This window comes from Lotus japonicus, chromosome 3 (assembly GCF_012489685.1).
Source record: "Lotus japonicus ecotype B-129 chromosome 3, LjGifu_v1.2".
Classification (NCBI taxonomy): Eukaryota; Viridiplantae; Streptophyta; class Magnoliopsida; order Fabales; family Fabaceae; genus Lotus; species Lotus japonicus.
The window spans coordinates 92,488,494-92,510,706 of record NC_080043.1 but is presented as its reverse complement, the minus strand read 5'-3'; the positions used below and the strand labels follow the sequence as shown (position 1 = coordinate 92,510,706).

The 22,213-nt window shown below is 37.3% G+C and overlaps 4 protein-coding genes across 9 annotated transcripts; 2 read left to right on the top strand and 2 right to left on the bottom strand.

Annotated features, from left to right (window-relative positions):
* Positions 1 to 112: 112 nt before the first annotated feature.
* Positions 113 to 6,262, bottom strand: LOC130747465 (phenylalanine--tRNA ligase alpha subunit, cytoplasmic-like). Its single transcript, XM_057600408.1, has 18 exons — positions 6,044 to 6,262; positions 5,822 to 5,944; positions 5,626 to 5,718; positions 4,898 to 4,954; positions 4,024 to 4,079; positions 3,817 to 3,909; positions 3,591 to 3,681; positions 3,315 to 3,352; positions 3,181 to 3,219; positions 2,341 to 2,417; positions 2,174 to 2,258; positions 1,915 to 2,011; positions 1,516 to 1,612; positions 1,176 to 1,247; positions 944 to 1,010; positions 728 to 853; positions 503 to 557; positions 113 to 371 (listed from the first exon to the last, which is right to left on the bottom strand). Exons 1-18 carry the CDS (start codon positions 6,188 to 6,190, stop codon positions 318 to 320), a joined length of 1,467 nt encoding a protein of 488 aa, XP_057456391.1. The 5' UTR covers positions 6,191 to 6,262; the 3' UTR covers positions 113 to 317.
* An 833-nt stretch (positions 6,263 to 7,095) lies between these two features.
* LOC130747468 (protein NONRESPONDING TO OXYLIPINS 2, mitochondrial) lies at positions 7,096 to 9,150 on the top strand. Of its 4 annotated transcripts, none has more exons than XM_057600414.1 (3): positions 7,096 to 7,278; positions 7,371 to 7,489; positions 8,736 to 9,150. In XM_057600414.1, exons 1-3 carry the CDS (start codon positions 7,139 to 7,141, stop codon positions 8,753 to 8,755), a joined length of 279 nt encoding a protein of 92 aa, XP_057456397.1. In that variant the 5' UTR covers positions 7,096 to 7,138; the 3' UTR covers positions 8,756 to 9,150. The 4 variants fall into 4 exon arrangements, with proteins under 4 accessions (XP_057456397.1, XP_057456399.1, XP_057456398.1 ...); XM_057600416.1 differs by having other exon boundaries at positions 7,371 to 7,496; XM_057600415.1 differs by lacking the exon at positions 8,736 to 9,150 and adding an exon at positions 8,145 to 8,511 and having other exon boundaries at positions 7,371 to 7,496.
* Positions 9,151 to 10,899: 1,749 nt separating this feature from the next.
* LOC130747467 (uncharacterized protein At1g01500-like) lies at positions 10,900 to 14,607 on the top strand. Of its 3 annotated transcripts, XM_057600411.1 has the most exons (4): positions 10,900 to 11,453; positions 11,713 to 11,850; positions 12,284 to 13,086; positions 14,127 to 14,607. In XM_057600411.1, the coding sequence occupies exons 3-4, from the start codon at positions 12,385 to 12,387 to the stop codon at positions 14,352 to 14,354; spliced, it is 930 nt and encodes a 309-aa protein (XP_057456394.1). In that variant the 5' UTR covers positions 10,900 to 11,453; positions 11,713 to 11,850; positions 12,284 to 12,384; the 3' UTR covers positions 14,355 to 14,607. The 3 variants fall into 3 exon arrangements, with proteins under 3 accessions (XP_057456394.1, XP_057456395.1, XP_057456393.1); XM_057600412.1 differs by lacking the exon at positions 11,713 to 11,850 and having other exon boundaries at positions 10,900 to 11,344; XM_057600410.1 differs by lacking the exon at positions 11,713 to 11,850.
* A 1,418-nt stretch (positions 14,608 to 16,025) lies between these two features.
* Positions 16,026 to 19,686, bottom strand: LOC130747464 (BTB/POZ domain-containing protein At3g05675-like). The gene is made up of 2 exons (XM_057600407.1): positions 18,450 to 19,686; positions 16,026 to 16,635 (listed from the first exon to the last, which is right to left on the bottom strand). The coding sequence occupies exons 1-2, from the start codon at positions 19,614 to 19,616 to the stop codon at positions 16,351 to 16,353; spliced, it is 1,452 nt and encodes a 483-aa protein (XP_057456390.1). The 5' UTR covers positions 19,617 to 19,686; the 3' UTR covers positions 16,026 to 16,350.
* Between the last annotated feature and the right edge of the window lie 2,527 nt (positions 19,687 to 22,213).

The window sequence follows — 22,213 nt, the reverse complement described above, 5'->3', positions numbered from 1 at the left end:
TAGTGTTTATTCAATTGGTGAAGATCAAAACACATCATTACAAGGCTTAGTTTTCTCCATAGTATGTGATGTATAAATAGTATGTAAACCATTGCTCAGGTGAGGACCAAAGGGAAAAAAAAATGGAGGCTTATCACAATTTGACAGGTTTATCCTGTAGGTTATATCATAATTCAACAGTAAAAAAAATGCTATTACCACAAGGAACCTCTTTTTTTCTTGTTACATATCAAAATTCTTCATACAGAAATTGAACTAGTCCACTAGTTTATCTTAAGAGCCAAAAATTTATAAATGATAGACATGAATGAATCATTTTAGTCAATTCCAAGACGACATATTGGATTTTTCTTCATAAGGCCAAGATCCACCTGCAAAACATTAAAAATACAAGCTTAGGATAATATCACTTCATTAACTCAAAATAATAATAAAATAACTATTATTATTATAATAAGAATAATAATTAAAAAGAGTTGCTACAATTATCCCTTAACGATACCTTGTGTCCAAAGAGATCCCTGATGTTATCTATCCCATACAGAATCATTGTTGGCCTGTTTCCAAGTAAAAAAACAAGTTAAAATCTGTGATGTCCATCAATATGTTGTACTGAACTTCCCCCATAGTTTCATTAGATTTGAACATAAATTTTTCATTTAACAAAACAATTCATTTTATTCTCAGCAGTAACTAAATAACTACGGTGTTCTCATTTTTTTCTCACCTTTCAAGGGAAAGGCCCCATGCAATAACTTGGACATCTTCAGGAAGTCCCATTGGTTGCAACATTTCAGGTCTAAACATGCCAGAGTTTCCAACCTCTACCCATTTCTTAAAGCCTTCATGATAACTGTTAAGAGTACTTGATCAACTATCAATACATCTCAGGATATCAAGATAATGAATGACATTTCAAATAATCATTTACAGAAAGAATCACCTGAAAATCTCCATGCTAGGTTCGGTATATGGATTGTAAGCAGGTTTGAACTTCAGCTTTGTCATGCCTGAACTCAAGAACAAAATTTTCCGCTAAGATAAATAACATATTAATTGTTCTACTAAAGCTTGTCCTTAATAAGCTTGGCTTTGGGCTGTTCATTTAAGTTTCCAACTTGCATTCAACATTTAAATCATATAGTATTTTGGTAATTGGTATAAGAGAGCATTACCCATGCGTTTGAAAAAATCATGTAGAACTCCTATTAAGTCACACAGTGTGAGTCCTCTATCGCATACAAGGCCTGAGTCAAAATGCAAAACATGAGAATCACAAAATCCAGTATATATTTTTGACAAATTTCAGTTGAGATTAAAACCCCTGGTGGATCAAACCAAAAAAGAAGCTGAATTATCACATGTAATCTATACCAGTAATACCCCCAACCCCTATTTACCACGACATGAAATGAAAAGTGTAAGAGGACCATCAAATGTGAAATGTTTTCATTTGTAAAACAATTTGAAAAGAACTAAAATCCCAACCCTGGTAAGTTACTAGCTCTCACATACCTTCTATCTGGTGAAACTCAGCAAGATGTGTTCGATCAACTGCTTCATTTCTGAATACACGATCTATAGAGAAATATTTTTTTGGAGAAAATGGTTTCTGCAGAATCATTAAAATGGGGAAATAGAATGATATAAACGATAACTCATAGCAAGAACTTGGAAAGTATAATCACTGAATAGTGTGGAAGGAGGGGTGAGTAAAAAGTAAAATATAGAAACACAATAAAATAGCTCAATCCAGCTAAAACACATAAAAATACATCAGTCAGAAACTTCAATCATTCAATGCGATTCATACAGGAAAATTTGAATAGTAGGAAGCCCAATGGCACCAAACATCACACAATCAAATGCACCCACAAGAACATTATACGTACAAATTCAGATATAGATGCAAACCTGTGCCAGCTGGTAAAGCATCCTGGAAGAAACAGCAGTTGTGTGGGTCCGCAGGAGGTTTTTATTTGCTTCCTCTCTTTTCCATTTATATGCATAACTACCAAGTAATAAATTGTCAGGTTTCCCTCAGAAAACAGTTTGCAATTTATTTGTCTATCAGCAAAAAGAAATACTACCAACACTAAATATTGAATATTGGTAGCATTCCTGATCAATAAATAGCCTATGCTACTTGCATTGAGGGTGTTAAAGCTCATACCCCTTAGACCCATAACCACCAGATTCATGAACTTGCTTTACGCGCTGAACATAATCCTCAGGAAGTTCCTGTGTTGTTGAAGGAGCTGTAGATGTATGTGTCACATGTAGTCAAAATGGAAACACAGAAGATTAGAATAGCATAGAAGATATCAAGGTTTTACTAACCTTCCAAAAAAAATGTGTCATGCGAATCGCGGGCTGGGTGTTGCTGGGGCTGGAACAAGGCATCAAAGTTCCAGAAGCTGCCAAATAAAAGATTTAGATGTGATGTTTAAAGCGAAGTGGTCATGTCCTGCTACTATCCAAATACACAAGTAAATGAAACAGAGAAGAATATCTGTAATTTATTTCAAGTAGCAAGCCTGACTCAAAGGAATTCAGGTGGCAGGTATAGTTTGTGTACAAATGCAGAAAGAAAAAAAGGAAATGTAAAGTCCCTAGACAGTTCGAGAGAGCCTAATCTCTCCCAACTCCAAGCCAAATTCCAGACTCCTCTCTCCATTCCTCCTCCCTAAATGTTTACCCTCCGCTACAATCAACCCCCTCGTGCTCTTGTCTCTACTACTAGCTAGGCAGTTAGTTACTAGGTGGGATCTCTTTCTTATGCTCTCTCCCCTAGGTCTGATCTTGTGCATTGCTCCTTCTCACATATTCGAGTCACACATTTTCACCTGCTTGCTTGAAAGCAGCATTAGAGAGCCCAGAGCCTCTTTTTTTGGGGAGGGGGGGGGGGGGGGGTTAGAAAGCTTAATCATTGAGATTTTGACAGTCTTTTTTCTTTTCTTTTCATATTTCAACTGTTATTAGTCGATTCTATAACATCATTAAGTTTATCGTTATTTATACTTATTTATACATTCCGTGAGTATTTCTTTACTTACTAAAGTATACAACAGATTCCACTAGTCATTTGATATGGTAGGAAAGGGATCAGAACCTTAAGGTAGAGCATCTGCATCTCAATCAGAGACAATAGAAAGGTATTGATTTGGAAACAACAATTACCTGCTCTCAACAAAATTATTTGTCGGCATCTCCTCAAACCTGCAGCAGCAGAATATCATCACAAAATGTTAAGTTTGAAACAAACATTTACCAAAAAAGATATCAGGTTCCAGCAAAACAAAGATCGCACTCACCCCATGCAGAGGAAAATTTGTTTCAGTTGAGCCCGTACCTGAAAATAAAGAGATATCCAAAATTATTAAATACATAGTATCAGCAATGGTCGAACTTCTTTTTTTTTTTTAAGAAAAATAATCAACAGCGACAAAAACACAATATACTTTCTCTTATATTTCCTGAATATGGATTTTCTTTTTCTTAATTGTCACGGAGTTTCTATGGTGTACTACTTTGATATTCATTTGATTTGGGGAGAGGAGGAAGAAGGGGCAGGTTATATATTTGCTTGCCTTCAGCAATGGATGAAGATGGCCACCCTCTAGAGGCTGACCTTTAGCGCTGTAATTGTACTCTTTGAACTCTAACGCCTTCCACTCACCACTGCCATAAAGTAATGCATTACAGTTAGAGTTCTTTGGATATGATGCAACAGATCCACAAAAAATACAAAAGGTTTAACCCCCCCCCCCCCCCCTATTTTCCAGTTTACTTTTCAGTTTAAGCAAAAAAAAATACCTCTGAAAATTATCTCGCGTCAAATCTGTGACAACCTTCTTTCTTTTTGGAGCATAATTAGGACCTTTTTTAACCGAGTAACCTTTCCATGTCCTAGATCACAAGATATCAAGAAGAATTTTAGTAATGAAAAACAGTCAAGTCATTTACAGCATATTCAGCATCTCTACAAAACTCTTCTGCACAATCAGGTGAAATTGTTCTTACTGTGGAACAATAAGCTTTCTTGCTTTGAGTGCTTTGATATCATCTGAGCCAATGCCCTGCATTTACAACATATGGTAAAGTTTCTAACAAGATCTGGGAATTTCACAAGGAAAACTGATTTAGAAAACGATAAGTGACCCATAAAAGAATAACATAAGGAGGAAACAAAAAGGTCAAGAACAACAGTCCCTCCAAACAAATAGTTGTTCATAGAACTGTTTAGCCATCACCCACCCACTTATGGACAAAAGTGCAGGTACACCTCATAACTAAATGGAAATGAAACATCTCAAAATCCCCCCTTGGCCCCTTTCCACTTCCTATAACTGTCTCATGTGTTATGTTGAATCTGTGCTCCATACAAAACCTTGCGATTTTCCCCAAGGTATCATTGCAAACCCAATCTGTAGCCTAAGAAGAAGTTGATATCATCTAATGTAACTACCCTGTCATCAGCCCCAATCAGCAAGTGCATGTTACCAGATGGATGTGTGTGTGAAGTATAAGACTGGAAGAAATGAGCTCATAGTTTCCTATTGAATTTATGCTGAAAGAATACGTTAATAGGAGATCCCAAAAAGGCATGAGAAGAATTTATTAGTCGAATATAAAAAAGGTTTTGGCGATTGACTATAATAATACATGACACTTCACGATGCATTCTTTATTATCTGATTTTGGAATTATCATAGTTGAATATCACAGCATGTCATCTCAATTTTCAACAAAACTCATCCTAGCAAAAACAAAACATTTAATAGTGACAGGCCCCCCAACCCAAAAAAGAAGGACCTGCATTCCTCCTCCATATGCCTTCTCTTAACACAACACACATAAGAAATTTACTGATCAAAATATTCATACTAGTACACACCTGTCCCTGCTGAACTTGAAGAAGGAGGTCTTTAACCCTGTCATCCACGTGCTCGACCTGCAGCAAGGATCTGACTTATAAGAAATATTCATAAATCATAAAGCCATTCTCATCTCAAATGGGAGAGTACGCTGAACATCAAGATAACTGTTTCAATTACATGCAAATATGCATTAAACAAAATACTGAAAAGTGAAAACCCACAGTTAGTGAAAAAATAAAGAAAAAAGACAAGCATGGATATGCAGTTTGCTTCCAAGGGCATGTGCATGCACATAATGAGAATGCAAGTAAATTTGGGAAACCAAATTTCTTAATGAGTAATTGACTAATTGTTACTTTGTTAGAGTATGAGGGGTAACCCGAGAAGAACGGAGAATTTATTCTATACCTATGTGGGATTTCATTACTCCAACTAGAATTTCCAATATTCTCCCCCTCAGGTGTTATCTCAGAGTCAATCCGAACATTACACTTAATACTCATTTTTAACCTATGTCTGACTTCATCACCTACACTTAAATTTCCAACAACAACGAGTATCACTAATGAGTAATGACTCATTACTACTTAAGCCAATTGAGCTCAGCTCAATCAAACACCCAAATCAAAATCTTCTAACACTCAATTATCTTAACATAATATTCTATAATCAATGACCAAAACAGCATAGTATCTCATCTCATCTTATATAATGGCAACACTGAATCATTAGATTCATTACATACCTTCCTAGTTATGAGTTGTTTTCCCATCTCAACCCATTTGTTCTTTGCAGCCTGAGCACAAGCTATCTTGAAAGTCGAGGGATCCAGCTTTTTCTACAATCAGGTAAAAAAAAGAAGAGAACCTCAACAAAATTACATTCATCCCAAATTAAGTACAAAATGAATGAAACAAAGAAAATGGGTGTTGCAATATGACCTGAAGTTCATCTTTTGAGATACCCTCGGGTGGAATTGCCAACATGAGCTGCATTTCAGGGGATCCCACAGTAGCATACGTCTTCCCCTCATCAGTGAGCATCCATGACTCACGCTTAATTTCCTGTCCATAAAAAAATAAAACCACACATTTCAACAACACCGAGTTTTCAATTTGCAATTGAGGTTACCTGAAGAAGAAGATGAGATACGGTTTACCCACTTCAGCATCGACGTATCGGAAACCATGGAGGCTCTTGATGATGTTCACTATCTCATTGTGGTCGATGCCGCGTTCAGCTGCAAACTCGCCGGAATCTCTAATCTCGTCGTTGTTTTGTAGGTAACCCAGAACGGCTTCTTCCGCCATTGTCACCCTCCTCTCTTGCGTTGCGACACTGGCAGCTGAAGAAGAAACAGAAGAACACAAGATGAGTTGTTTTGTTTTTTTGGGTCGAAACAGTGAAATATATTCATTGAAAAGGGCTGAACCCAAAAAAAGGCCCAGTAACCTGAGCAATCATATTTTCAAAAAAAAAAAACAACTGAGCAAATCAAGACAGAAACCCTAGATCCTGATTTTAAATGTAATACTGATTTAGGAATAATTAATATCATTCTAATTTTTTTCTCCTTTGGAAAACAAATAAGAGACAAAAAAAAAACTACGGAACCGCCAATGAGTCCTTCAACATGATCATTTCCAAACTCAACATCAGGTCGATCAATCACTCTGATGATCGCCAGCCGACTACGAACTCATTTCCTAGCAAGTCAATCCGACGCAGCATTTCCACCTCAAGGGATCCAAGCTACACTAATTTTTCGCAACACTAGAGCCTCCACGTGAAGATTCACATCACATTTGCAGTTATTATAACCAGCCATGTTGTATAATATTATTCTCTTGACTTTAATAGATAAAAATTCTTAATTTGGTAAAGAGTAAACCACATTAGTGACATACACCACCTCATCTTTCAACAAAAAAACTTAAGACCTCGAGTACATTAATCATTTCACTTATATATTATTCAATACTCACATTTTCGGTCAATGTGTGTATCATTTTTTTTATTTTTAATTTCTTACTCACCTTAAAGAATCCTAACATAGTAAGGGGAATGAAGAATCAAAGGGGAGAGAGAGAGTGCCAAAACAATCCAGAGTACTTGAAGTTTAAGCTCAAAACCCAATAAGATATTGGGCCCCTGCCCCTAACCCAATTTGTTTTGGTCGGCCCAATAAAAAAGAATATTGGAAAGGTTTTACCTCCAGTTAGTTAGGGTTCAGTTCATTTCAAGCTCAGAAATCAGAAATGGCTTCCATGTTCTGCAACTCAGCTTTGAGGGTAGCTTCCAGGTCCCTCACAAATCGTTCCAGAACCTTCGCTCAGAAATCGTCGATTCCGTCTCTGTTCTCTTCACCTTCCTCCGCCGGCATTTCTCGTGCATCAAGGTACATCACAATGAACGCGCTTTGGGTTTTTTTTTGCAGTTGTGGACTTGCATTTTGGTGTTAATCTGTGTCATTTCTGTTTTTGATTGAAGGGTTTTGTCTGCAATTGGAAGTGTTCAATCTACGATGCCACTTCACAGCGCAATTGCTAATGCGAGGCTCACATCCAACATGGCCTGTGATTCCACCTGCTGGAGCATGCTTTCTCAAGGTACCTAGTGAGTCTGTTTTACTCAATTTTCCATAATTAAATGTGATAATTGCGGCGCCATGGTTATTCACGGCATTGTTTAGCTGACAAATTTGTATGATCTTATGTCCTTAAGTTGCCCCAAATTGGAAAACTAATAACACCATTTTCGAGTCGGCCACGGTTAACAATTGGAATTATAAATAAGAAATCCTGAAAGATGAGCTTTGTTGGTCAATTTATATGAGTTTCCAATGTACAAAGTAACCAATCTAGTGGACAAGTAATGTTGCACATTTGTACTTAATCTTCTTCATGAGTATTTCTGTTATGTGTCACCAACACTGACCAGTGGAGGAATTAATTGGTTTTGAAGTTATCAATTCAAGGACTAATTTGTATAGAAATATCAAAGCAACATAACTTAACACCTTGGATACAAACAATGTAGGATATTCAAGTCCCTTGAATATCCTACATTCCCATTTTTCTTTGACATTAACATTATAAATGTAGAGATGAAAGATTCCTGGTTGATTTACTTACTGGTGTTAAAATAAGAATAGGCCAAATACCTTCATATTAGTGGTCTCACTATTAGATGGGCATCCAATATGGTAATAACCTTTGTCTTCTTTATGCTCATCCTGACATCTTCTTTTACTTTGTTGCATAGGACTTGAAAAAACATTGTGACATGCCTGCTGGATTCATTCGAGATGAAAGATAAAATGATTAGAGAAAGAATCACAGGCTTTCTTTTGTGTTACTCTAGGAAGAGAAAAGAACTTGAAACATTAAAATTTTGGTCACTGTATTGTGCGCCTACTGCAATCTTGTATCATTGAATTTCCTTATTTGCCTGGGAATAGATGACCAATGTGCTAATAATTACACTTTGCAAATTTTTCATGAATGGATTTGGTAGGATTAAGATGTAAGTTTCCTTAGGGATGTTAAAATGATGCCTCAAGGGATGTAATAGTTTTGATTCATGCCTGTTCATTTGATGTTCTTGTGTTTATTGACCATATCAGTTTTTATTGCTTGGCTGTACAAATGAATCTAGGGATTGTGTTCAATAGTTTTTCACTGAGGACATAATGTGGTCATCTTCCCCTTAAATTAGATACTGTCCTGATTTTTCCCTTTGCTGAATTTTTTTCCTTCACACTTATACTGGGAGAAGAAAGAAAATTCCTTGAAACTTAATTCCCTAGATTTACTTCCTCTTGCTGATTGTAATCCATATTTTTCGCTGTCCTAGACTTTGCAGTTCCTCGGTGACAAAGACTAAAGGATTCAATCATTTCGATCCTAGTCGGGTTGCATTACAGTTCATGTTAGTTCCAATCCTACTCTTGGCCTTTTTCCCTCATGTCTGTCTCATGATTTGTAGCATGTTTGGACCTGCTTCTCTTTGCTTACAGTCAATTATGGAACCCAGAAACTACTCACAGAAGTTTCTCCCTAAAATTGATTTTTGTTTAAGAATCAATCATAGAAGATATTTCAAACATGCATTTGCTCATTTGGATTCCTATCATTCAGGATCACAATCTCTTTTAGAAACTAATACTATTCTTTTTGTAATGTAAACCTTTCTATTCACAAAACATTGTGATACAAGGTAATGATTCCTCAAATTTGATTAGTCATCTCTCACTTCCCAGTCTTTTGAATTCTAGTTTTTTTTAATACTTTAAATGTTATTTGGGTAAATTTTTATAAAATAATGCGGTGTTTTTTGTCCATTAGGGAAGTGTCGAATCGCATCATGCAATAAAACGATGAAATGTATTTAAGTGATAACATTGATCAACCCCTAACTTTACCCACTTTCAACCCGCCTTAAGTGGAGCAGGTTGACCCACCAACAGTAATGCGTTGGGATAGCTAATATAAAACTTGTTTATTCTAATTGGTTCATGAGGAAAATGTGTAAATAAAAAGTGAATAGAGAAAACAATGTGAGAAAGAAAAAAAGATTTTATAAGTCATCTAATATGATATAGAAGTAAAGGACAAATAGGAGAGAGAATTAGGCGAGTCTTCTCTATTTCATTTGATTAAATAGAGAAATAAAGGCAGAAATCACTTTTTAAGTCAAGTGACATTTTTTGCTCAACCATCGAATCGAAATAAACGCATAAGATAGAGTATCGAAGAAGATGCGGGCATATTTTGAAGAAAAAAAAAGCATGGCCCCCCTCCTCCTCTTCACGTTTCTTTGCAAAATGGGGGAGCCACAATATTTGATCATCTTTTACTACTCTCACATGCAATCAAACATGGGTTGCAAATTATCACAACAATTATTTTTAGTTCTAAACTTTTAATTGCATGAGATTGTAAAATTTTCTTTTTTTTGACTTTTATATTCCTCCTGTTTGTTGAAAATAATAATATACATTTTTTTTAATCCTAGTTTAAGTTTTTGGGATAGTTGGTTGTTTAACATAGTATTAAAACATCTATCATCAAATAGTCTAGAGTTTGCGCCTCCGATTTTGCTAGTAAAAAGTTGAATATCAAAACATGACAGGTGAGCATGTGCTTTGTCTATGCTTCAAGCTCAAACATGTTCTTGTATGAGAGAATGTGTTAAAATTGTTCTTGCTTGAAAAACGTGTTAAAAACAATAATATAGAACCAGTCATATTGCATTTACCCAATAGCTTATGGTTTGTTTGGTTTGAGAAAATATTTTATGTTTTCAATTTTAAAAATTTCAAACTTAGAAAATATGTTTGTTTTGATTTTTTGTTTTAGTCTTCATAGTTGTCACTACTACAATCGTCGCTATCACCCCCGCCACCCCATCAATGTGTTTTGGATTGGGCTAGCGAAATGGTTCTATGACGAGTGCTTACTGAAGACACATTTTGCCTTCATGGTTTCAAGCTCAATGCCTTGAGGACCTGGACCGATGAACTAGCTTGGTGAGGTGGCGCTATGGCGAGTGCTTAATGAAGACACACTTTACCTTCATGCTTCAGGCAAGATGTCTTGTGGACTGAAATACGGCGACCCAAGCTAATAGTCACCTCATTTGGACCTCAATAACTGATGGACGTGTTAGAAGAATTGAGCCTCAATTCACTTACGGTGACCAACGAAAATCAAGGCTTATTGGCGAGCTCACAAAGACCATAAGATGGGGGTGGGGGGTCTTGGCAACTTCACATCCTTGTGACGATTTGAGAGTCTTGACGATCCCACACCCGGCGGTTCTAGTGTCTTACGCCCTTTTAGCGATTTGTGTATGTTTGAGGGTCTTAATGACATCATGCCCTTTTTTAGCGAATTATGCATGTTTCCTTCGTTTTAAAAAAAGCCCACATGAAACCTACCTTACCAATTTTATATAAAAATGAAAACTTTGACTTAATTACATGATATATGAAAATTTAACCAAATCCGAATCACACAAATCGTACTTTGCAAATCCAGCCTCGCAAGTTATCCACTCGAAGGAGAGGAAAAGCCTGCGATTGCAAACCTTGAAGACACAAAACATCCTTTTCATCTCCACAATTTCATTCACATTACACACATACACTCTCTGTTTTTGATAAGATCCTGAGAATATCAGATACAGAGGGACCCACATCTTCCATTAAATTAACAATATCCACACCTTCTTCTCTCTGCACCTCACCACATTGTTTGTTGGAGAAGAAGAAGAAGAAGAAGAAGAAGAAGAAGAAGAAGAACACATGATTTGTTTCAAAGGATTATCATTCACTTTAGAATCTGGGTTGTTCTGTTATTCCGGTTTGGTTTTCATTGATCCCGACATGAAACAAGCCCGAATCTTCGTTGATGAGATTGTTTCCGACATGGGTTTCGTCTCTGAGCTCCAATAGATTCTGGGTCTGATTCAAAAAGCCTTCTTTTGTTCAAATAATAATCCAGATTCCGTTTTTATTTTATTTTCTCCTTTTTGGCAAAGCGAAAGTTGAAGCCACGAGATATTTTTGTGGTGAGTGCGGTTTTTATATATTGCAATTTTGCGTCATTCATTCATTCATCCTGGTCACGGTTTTTGTCGGGTTCCTCTCTGTCGTGTTTTGCCGGCTAATTTCTCAATTTTTTCTATTCAGAGTTTCATTTTGATTAGTTCTGTTGCTTTGATCCGTGTTGGTTCACTCTGTCTCTGCATGTTGTTGAATTCTTAGATTTTCTTGTTTTTTTTCCTTGGCAAATTGGTGGATTGTGTCATGTTCAATGGTATGAATCAGATTACAGAAGAGAGACGCTATCTACTTGTTGTTGCTGTAGATTTGGTCACCGAATAGATGATGATATATTCGAGGAGTTTCTAGATTTATCTCCTTCACTCCCTCTTATCCTCTTTTTCTCTGCTTTTCAGCTCCAGGGTACTGTTTCATTTTCTACTCACTTTTTAATTCCATTCTTTATTTCATTTATACTATATATGTTTTTGGTTTAGATCTCTTTCATTTTTGGTTTACTGTATTCATGGTTTTCTCAACTGATTGACTGAGGTTTGCTCTCATCTTCTCTGTAATCCTCAACTAGTTCTGTCTCCTCCAGAAAATATCTTGTTTGAGTCTAATTGTAGCATACTAGCAGTGAGCTTAATTGTTTTTACTTGGTTTGGTTTCATTCGCAAATCTAGTTCAGTTCTCTAGGCAAAAGGGGGATTATTTTCCTTATGTTAGATTAACCCCCTTCCTTGTTCCTTGTTCTTATCTTGATATATAAACTTTTGGTGATTGCCTTTGTTTAGTGCTCCAAATTTCTGAATTTTCTTCTGTAAATTGAGCTGAATCCACTTTGCTGCTACAGGCTTGTGTGCTTAATTTAAAGGATTTGTGTTGGCACAAGTCAGTGGTTCAATTGAAATGAAAGAGTTTCACTGAGAAGAAGAGAATTTGGAATCTCTGGCAATGGAGAATTCTCACAAGGCGAATGGAAATGGACCAACTGATAATGGATACTCTGTTGCAAGGCACTCTTATCAACCCTCCATAAAGGGATCATTACCTTGGCTCGACATTAGGGTGTTTTATGTAAGAGTTTGCAAGTGTGAGCTTGATGACTCCACTCCTGAGATTCTTACACTGAGCCATGTTCCTTTAAATCCTGATACCCTTCTCGAAGTTAATGGCGTTCGTACTAGTATATACTCTGATGGGATCTCAACCCTTCTTAAAAGAGACAGGATAGATAGGAAATCAGAAGAAGTGACATTCGTGAGCACTGATAGCATAAGGATGAGTGGTAGTGTGAAATTTGAGGTGTTCGATAAAGATATTCTACTGCTTTCTGGGGCTTTAGAGTTATGTCATAGCAATGGTGATGTTGGGGAATCAAGTTATAATGGACAAAGGTGGAGCATGAACTGTGAGTCAAATATAACTCATGGCACCAGCTTCTTTAAAGGAAAGCAACTTTTGTTGCCGGACTCGAAGCTCCCCACAGTTGAGGTCTACATTGCGGGGTCCTTCTCGGGTACTCCGATTATCTTGACAAAAACCCTGCAGCTTAGTTCACAGAAAAGGCATGCGAGGAAGGGGGTATTGGATGCAATTCCGGAGCATGAAGCAACTGAAGATGGGAGAGATCCTTCTTCAGAACTTGCTCTGCAGGTAATTGCTCGCTCGGTTATGTTTTTGCTGTGCTTATCTCTCATAGTAGGATAAGACTTTTGTTGGTGTGCATCTCTCATTTTTTGTTAGGCCAGTTCCTCAGCCTAGGTTAACTTTATGCTTGTTTATGCCTTGCTTGACTTTTTTTTACTGCCACAATGCACTTTCGTTGAGTCATGTGAAACATGAGATGGTTTAACAGATATATAAGCATTTCTATCTGATGGATGCCAGGACCTCTTAGAGTAGAAGATGGAACGTAATACTATCACTTGTTTTGTATAAAAAAACCACTTTTAAGAATTACTAAGATGTCTGTACAAGTTTTTTAAATAACCAGAAGCTATTTAGAGCAACTTATCCAGAATCATGGGTCAAAATTCAAAAACATGAAGCAAATGATTTGGACAAAAATAATCCTTATAAAAAGGTTATTCAAGTAATGGACGCGTTATATGATATGATGTGATAACAGGAGAGAGATCTGGGGTAGAAAAATGGGTTGGCTGTGGGGTGTCTAAGTATCATTACTGAAAAGAATCTCATTCATGTCCCGTCCTTCATTTAAGAATTTTGGCCCCCCTTGAACACATTCAGATGGAAAGTTAACATCACATGCCCACTAGGGTTTAAATTAATTGCCTTGACATGATGTGGAATATGTAGATGATCTCTTTTCTTCACAATTTATAAAGCATCCTTAGAGTGTGTTTGGTTCCTTGTTGGGAACCTCTGAATCAATTCTGATACACTAATTGTATTAAATTTGCATGACAATATAGATGGTTGAGAGTCATTTCAGAGAATTGATTAGAAGCTAGAGTTAGTAGTTGCTTCTGCGTTGAACATAATTAATTGTGAGATTTTACAACTGTATTTCACAACATTACCCTACAAAAACAACTTTTTTTTTCATAACACAATTAATCTACAAAAACAACATTCTTTCAACTCACTCTTACTATAATCAATTTTATCCAAAATCAATTATGGCAACGCTGATCCAAACACTCACCTGATATTTATATGCAATGCTGCAGGCCCCAGATTACCTTTACAACAAACATGAAGATGAGGATTATAATACCCTATACTCAAGAACAGCATATGCTGAGGGCGAAGATGGAGAACTTTCATGGTTTAATGCTGGTGTTAGGGTGGGTGTTGGTATTGGACTCAGTGTTTGTCTTGGAATTGGCATTGGAGTTGGCGTGCTAGTTAAAACCTACCAAGGCACCACTCGACAGTTCAGAAGACGGCCATTCTAATCGGTGCTCTTATAGTCTTATTTAACCTTCAAGCTCTCTTCTTTTTGTCCATCTCTATACAAAGACAATGTGTTAATATCTTGTTCAACTGAGTGCAAGATTTTTATTTATTTATTTTGTTTGCTGTATGTAATATATGTTTAGTGCCTTTATACTAGTTGTGATCTTGAGTAAAACAAAAAGTTTTCAATTATTTTCTCCACTTACTGAGGTGGAAATAACATGGTTTGATTTAAGGGGGAGTTAAGTTTCAGTTTCGATTTTCCTAGTGATCATAATAATCCACATTCATTGAAGTAAGGGGGAAACATGTTCAGTTTTGACTTCCCTTCTTTCTAGTCCAAAGCAGGGGGTACCTTACAATAGAAACATATTGAATCTCTTTATCAATTGCTTGAGCTTCACTCAAAAAAGTGACCAAACATCATGAAGAAGGCATGTATATTGGCTATGGGGATCAAACATTCAACCTTATCTCATAACTGAATGTCAGAGTTTTCTTCAACTAATTTTCAATTGAAAGTTGATTTGGGGTTTCAACACTTCATGTGGCCTGTCAACCTTGCTCTAGTTGAATTGCCTCTATTCTGCCAAAAAAGGTGTGGTTCATGAATAATAGCACGTTTGTATCAAGCTTATTTTTCCTTTGAATCAATTCTAACACACAAGCTATTCATGGAAGCTTATATCCAAAATTAATTGACTTTAGAATCAATTGTTGGAGAATTTTCGAACAAGGAGAATATGAGAATTTCCAAACATGAACTAAATTTTATGTTTTCGCCATAACTTTTTTATGTATTCTTGAGCTATAGTTGTGCAGGATAAAGTATAATATAGCAATTGAATGAAGTATACTGTCATGTTTTCTTGATTACTTTTATTTACATTATTAGAAGTTAAAATATTGAATGTTATGAATATTTCTTTTGATATATTTGGTTATGTTTGACATGATCTTCTTAAAATCTGCTACCTTGTAAATAATGACCACTTAGATGGCGCAACTGAGTATAGGTTTCGGGTTTAACTTCCATCTATCCATAGGCTAAAGGTTTAAACTCCACTGCGTTATAAAATCTCAATCGTTGGGTAACTCTTCAAGAAGATCACTTGATGCTCTTAATTCTTATTTAGGAGCAGTCCTCTGCTGGTATTCCTCAACATGCCACTGCGCCCTGTCCCTGTTTGTCCGGTAGTCAAGAGGTATTTCGTCCCCATTTTACCATTAAAAAAAAAAACAACGCAGATTTGAATGTGGTCAACAAGGCAGTATGTTAAGCTATCTCGTAATCATGGTTTTCAAAGCTCTCAAGTTGAACTCTTAAAGCTTCATTAAGGTATGATCGTGGGACACAAAAACAAGTTAAATTGCAAGGAACTTATTGTCAAACTTGTGAGAATTCAAGCTTTAGAAAATTAAGATAATCTTGGACTTTCTTGCGTTTCATCTTTCGCATTCTCGTAACAAGAAGCCAATTTTTTTAATATTATTGAGCCATAGAAGCGTGTAGGATTAAGTATAACAATTGAATCAAGTATAATGTCATGTTTTCCTATTACTTATATTTACTATATTGTGAAGCTAAGATATCAAATATTACTTATACATATGATCATTTTTTTTACTATCATGTGTTACATATGATAACCTTATTTATAAGAAAAGAATTTTTAGAATGAACTATTTTATTTGAAAAAGGGTCGAATCAAAGCTGGTATATTCATTTTGACCTCTGATTCCCAAACCATCGTTTAAAGTTTCAACTAAGAAATACAAGCAACTAAAATCTTGCATTTCAGGGAACCAACTAGCCATTGCCAACAACCAGAGACCTCAAAACAAGATCTAAGTATCTGGGTTGTTGTTTGTCCTAGAAAGACAGGCATCTGTACAATGTTAAACTACAGCTTTCTGAACAGAGTTAGTATATAAACATATGCACAATATTTGTGAAGCCAACCAACAATGGTGCAACAGAACTGAACAGATATCTCACTGATCAAAGAGACAATCTGGTTTCAGGGGTTGAGCTGCCCGCCGGAACCAGGTGTTGAATGCTGACACCAAGTGAGGACAATCTTCGACATTTCGGGTTGAAAAGCTGAGGCACCGCTGCAATAATTCTTGAGCATCTGACATGGGCAAGGTGGAGATGATTCGTAAAAATGTTTCTTCCAGCTCTAGATATAATGACTTGTTGCTGGGTGATACTGGTGAAACATTGTCTTTGCATACAACCAAAACCGGAAGCCATTCTTCTACAAGCTTCCTTCTCACCTGAACAGAACAGAAATAAGCATGAATCAGGATTGATGAAAATGAAAATCTTCAAATGGGGGGCAAACTATATGGCCGCAGGTAGCATACCAAATTACAAAATAAAGGCATCAAAATCACATAATGAAAAATCAATCTCAAATGAAAAGGAAACATACAGAACCTTTCATTCAAAATAAAAAAAAGGCATCGGGGGCTAGGGCATTTGTGAAAGGAAAGACCATTAGAAAAAGAAGAAAACAATCAATATTTGGATATTGTGCATTAATGAGGTATATAAGCAATCTACTCAAGCATAATATTGGTAATAAAAATAATAGTATGTTTGTGGTTTAGCAACGTTCCCCTACTCCCGCAGCAGCTCTTTGTTACTTTTGTGCTAACATAGCTTTGAATTTTGTATAAACCGTAAACAAGTATGCACTAAAATGTTGTAGTCATAAGGAATTCAATTCACCTTACAAAAGGTATATGTTTGTGAATGAATAAATTAAGCAGCCTATTTTTGGATTTTTTGCAAAGAGAAGAAATTGAGCACCAGCATTGAACAAATCCCTTTTAGGATGAACAAATGCAATCACCGCTGAATTTTTAATGGCGTGGATTCTGCAATAAAAGCTTATAGATATGCAAACCACCAGCACACATGTAAAGAAAATAAGGTTCATAAAGAACTAAGTACAGATACGAGATATCAACTCCACGATCTCTTCCAAGTACTAAACTTGAAATGGAAATCACAACTATTGCATCAATTACAATTCAATGAATGAAACAAGCTATAACCATTGACTGGAGAGAAAAAGATGATGCGCCTCATTCCAAATTTTGAGATTGGAGAGCACTTTAGCACAGAGGGTTGTGAGTTGTGACACAAATGTTTTCCGGCGAAGCGGGTGATGAGACTGTAATATCTATTACCTTCTTAGGATGGACTGCTTGTTAAAACGCACACACACATCATCAAATTTGCACAATTCGTTCAGAATACACTCATACCATATAGCATAACTGATATTAAAGTTCAAATAATGTCGATGATAAATTTATTCCTGACCGGGATCCAACTACGCGAATTCGAGGCCCAGACTACAAAACAGGCCACAACATAAATCCAAAGCCCAATAAGTTATCTTCCCTAACAAGCTCGCACTAAGAATGACACGTAAGCATATAACATTTTGCCAAGATTCCCAGGCGGTTAGCCACCACAGAATCACGCACGTGCTAGACAGTCATGTCAAGCTTAACTGCCTAGCGCATGAGAAACTGTATGAACAACCTGGAATATCTATCAAACTAACCCATTGAGGTATACTTAATCATTCTATAATAATCGCACCAAAACTCTTAACTAAGCATGTCAGAGTGTTTTATGCAGGTACACCACCACTCTTCATTGTAACCGATCCAGTTTATCCAATCTCAAGTTGTCTTATCGGAATAGGATAGTTCATACTTCCAAGATCCTAACCACAACAATTCTATTCCGCTCCATTTCACTCCACTCCACTCATTCCATCCTATATTCTATTTTCTTCTACTACCCTTTCAATGTCCAAACATAGGCAATGCCCTACCGGCTCAACTCAGATAGTCAAGCCTATAATAACTTACAGTGTCTCAAACCATAAAAGAAATGTTCACTTTTCAAAACCAATCCCAGGAGGCCAGTAATTGGAAATAGTTATTCCTTAACATTCAAATTATTTTAACATTCAAATCCAATTCCCCCAATCCCCACACTCTCCACTCAAGCACACACAGGTATCAGAAACAACACAGAAAAACAATAACAATGAGCAAGTAGGTACCTGAGTAGAAGCCAAAATTGTACCAGCACAAACAGCATTAGCAAGCTTAGAGGTGCAGCGAAGAATAACAGCAGGAAGACCAGGCACAATGTTCCTCCAGGCATCATCACGGAAAGCCCTCTGCAAATCAGCGGTGAACGGAGCTTGCTCACTCCACTCACGCACCGCCACATCCGCCACCCTCAGCTCAATCATCCTCTCCACCAACCACAGAAGATGCTTCCCATTCGTCGAAGCCTTATGCAGATTCAACCTCTGAATCGCTTCCGTCTCATTATGGTCCCCTCTGAACACAGGGCTCGAATAATCCTCCAGCGACTCCTTCACCGTCTTCAAGCTCCTCCTGAACGCGCTCTCCAACACCCTCTTCGCCGTTTCCCTCGACGACAAATCCCTCAGTATCTTCCCCACAAACGCCTTCACGAACGCCGTGTTCTGGTAATTGTTCATCGCCGAAGAGATCAGACCTTCGAGCATCGCTTCGCATGCATCTTCACCGACAGGAGAAACCCTAGCCACGAGCTCCTTCGATTCTTCCTCGTTCAGGAAAGGGATCAAGCTCACCACCCTGTTCTCTTCCTCCTCCGTCCACGGCACCGCTTCCAGAAACGCTACACACCAGCGAACGCACTCCTCGAACAGCAATTCCAGCGCCACCGGGAGCAGATCCAGCGCGGTGGAGGCGTTATTGACGGTGTTGGCGAAATCGCTCGTGTAGAGAAGCTCCAGCACGGTGAGGTGGTTCTGGATCGAGCCTGGAGTGGGAGAAACTCCGAGGTTGAGGCGGAATAGTTCGCCGCGATCGGAACCGGAGGAGGAGGAGTTTTCCGGCGAAGACGTATGAGGATGGACGAGGCCGATCCAGCGGTCGGACAATAGGGCGGAGAAGTATTTGGCGCGGCGGAGAATGGTGGAGTGGAGGTATACGTGGAGGTCGGAGTCCTCGACGGAGGGGGAGGATTCCAGCGGGGAATCGGCAGTGTCGATGAAAAGGCGGAGGATGATGTCGGCGGTGGATGCGTCGTTAAAGTAGAGGGCGTCGCCGGTGGTGGTGCTTGGAGAGTTTCGGGTGAATGTTTTGTTGTTGGTGGTGGTGGCGGCGGTGAAGGAATGGCGGGTAGCGGCGGTGCGCTGCCTCTTCTTGGGAACGCCGGTGGTCGGAATCATTTCTGGGAATAATAGAAATGTGAGGGAAAATGAAACGATTTTTGTGTGTTTGGGAGAATGGAAATCGAAATGGAAAATAGAATAACACAATGCGGGGGCCACAACGATGTCAACATCATCAGAATGGATTAGATTTTTTTGTACATTATCCATTTTCTAATTCTTGAGAAAATAAATTGTATTTTATTTTTCTAAGTTTAGAAAAAAGAAATATGTAAATTTGTGGATAACTATAGGATTGAATTAAAGGTAGACTATGGCCCGGTTATGACCCCTATAGTGGCTGAAGCTTTATCCATGCGGTGGTCCATGACGTTGGCGAGGGATCTTGGTTTTCGGAGGGTTGAATTTGAATCAGATTGCTTACCGTTAGTTGAAGCATGGAAACGGACTGGTGGTTGCTCTTTTTTAGATTTTATTGTTAGAGATTGTAATTTTTTGCTTTCAAACTTTGAGGTGTTCTCTTTACCTTAGCTTCTTTATCTTTTTCTTTTGGTGAGGTTGTGTGGATTGAGGAGGTTCCTTCTCAACTTATTGACATTGTCCAATCTAATGTACTGGCCTCTGTGCCGTCTGCTTCTTCTTAATTGATTTGGTTATTTGTGTTCAAAAAAAATTAAAGGTAGACTATACTATAGAATGGGTCCCCATTAGGATTTAATTAACTTTAGGATTGAATGCTTTTCAAAAAAAACTTTAGGATTGAATTCTAGTAGTGTGGTCTGGATAAGGTTGAATTAAAGTTGAGTTGATGAGTATTATAATGCCAGTGGGTCCCAATTAGTGAACTTTTCTTGGGCCTGACATTCATATATGGCCAAAAACCAAACCCTGTGGACTTAGCTACCAAAGCAAACTAGTACATTAGCCTTGTTAAGTGAGAAATAAATAAGAGCCCAATCTGTCAAAAAATAAACTAAAAGCCCTAGAAATGAGACCAACCATCTTATATAGAAATATTAATGGGTACCGGTAGACATGGATAGTAATCATAGTATATATTCATCACTCACTCCGCTAGTAAAAATTTATATTCGTATTCGCTTCATACCCACATGGATATCCATTAGGTAAGTTTTAATCGGATTATAAAATATTTGTAGATATTCATGAGCACCCATTAACATATATGGATTCACATATATTTGTTCAAATGAAAATAAAATTTAAGGTTAAACTTCACGGTTAAAGACAAATACTTTTTTTCTTTCCCATTTTTTGGTCTAATTAAGGGATTCTTTTCACCAGTAGCATTGTACAAGTTTACTTGAAAGATAACTATAACTTAAACACAAATTCATTAGATATTATATTTAATGTATATATATATATATATGGTATTTATCACTTTATGTATCGTGCGGATATCCATGGGTATGGATACATTAATATGCGTACCCGCTCCATTAATAAATGATAATGAAAATATTCATTAAATAAATTCATGAATACCCGTAGGTGCGGGTAATTTTGACATCTCTAATCTTAGATGTCATGCACTCCTTGGCTTAGTGTATGATTGGTTTGGCATTAAAGTCAATACAAACGCAATTTCAAGTATCTCAAGGCACAAATGAAGAAATTAGAATTTGTCACGCTGAATTTAATGTGGACCGAAGAACCAAAATTTTGACACATTAGCTTCACTGTGGATCTACATTGAGTTCAACGGGAATCCAAATTGTATACTTACAAGAAAGAATATGAGGTTTCAACCTCCGTCGTGGTTGTCAACGGAGGCAGCGTTGGACCTCAAAAGGAAATGGTTGTGGCAGGGCTAGATCTCCATAGGTCACGGTGAAGGCACAAGAAACCTTAGAGAAGGAAAAGGAGATGGTGGTGGGGCGTGGTGAAACACGACGATTAGAGATAAAGAGAAGGAATAGTGGATGCATGGTGGTTGTGCGTGGTGGTGGCTCACGGTTGGTAAGAGGTGGTGGCGGCTCATAGTAGTGGTGGCTCGGGGTGGGAAAGAGGTGGTAGTGGTTCGTGGTGGGGAAGAAAAGAAGAAAGGTGTGTAACGGTTGGGTCTGCTATGGTTTGGTAGTGTGAGGGTTTTAAACCTAGGGTTGAGAAAGTGGCCCTGAGTTGATTGGCTTGGTTTTTCTTTTATATTAAAGTTACTTCGGTCGGGCTTAAGCTCAAACTGAAACCGACCAAAATAAACCTAAAAAAATTCGGTTTATTTCATCCACTGGACCCGTGAACTGGCCCAACAGGATTGAATTCACATAAAACAACTCGGTTTTATCGAGTCTGATTCATGATGGACAACCCTATCGTAAGAATTAAAACATAAGTTTAAATTGCAGTAAATATCTATAAACTATATAAAAGTGAAGTTTTTGCAACTTTGAGGGTAAGATGGGAATTCAATAAATCAATGCACATGAGTGAATATTTTTCCATGGGCATATATGTAAATTTGAAAGTAATTAATTATGAAATCAATCTTGACCGTTGATTGCTTCTAATCCTAGCCTTGCATCATTTTCTTATGAAACACTTTGAGTAACCCTTTCATATTCTTGGTTTTTTTTTTTGTTACTTTTGTAACTCTTGATTGTGGTTACAAATATCAGCAAGAATCTCTTCAT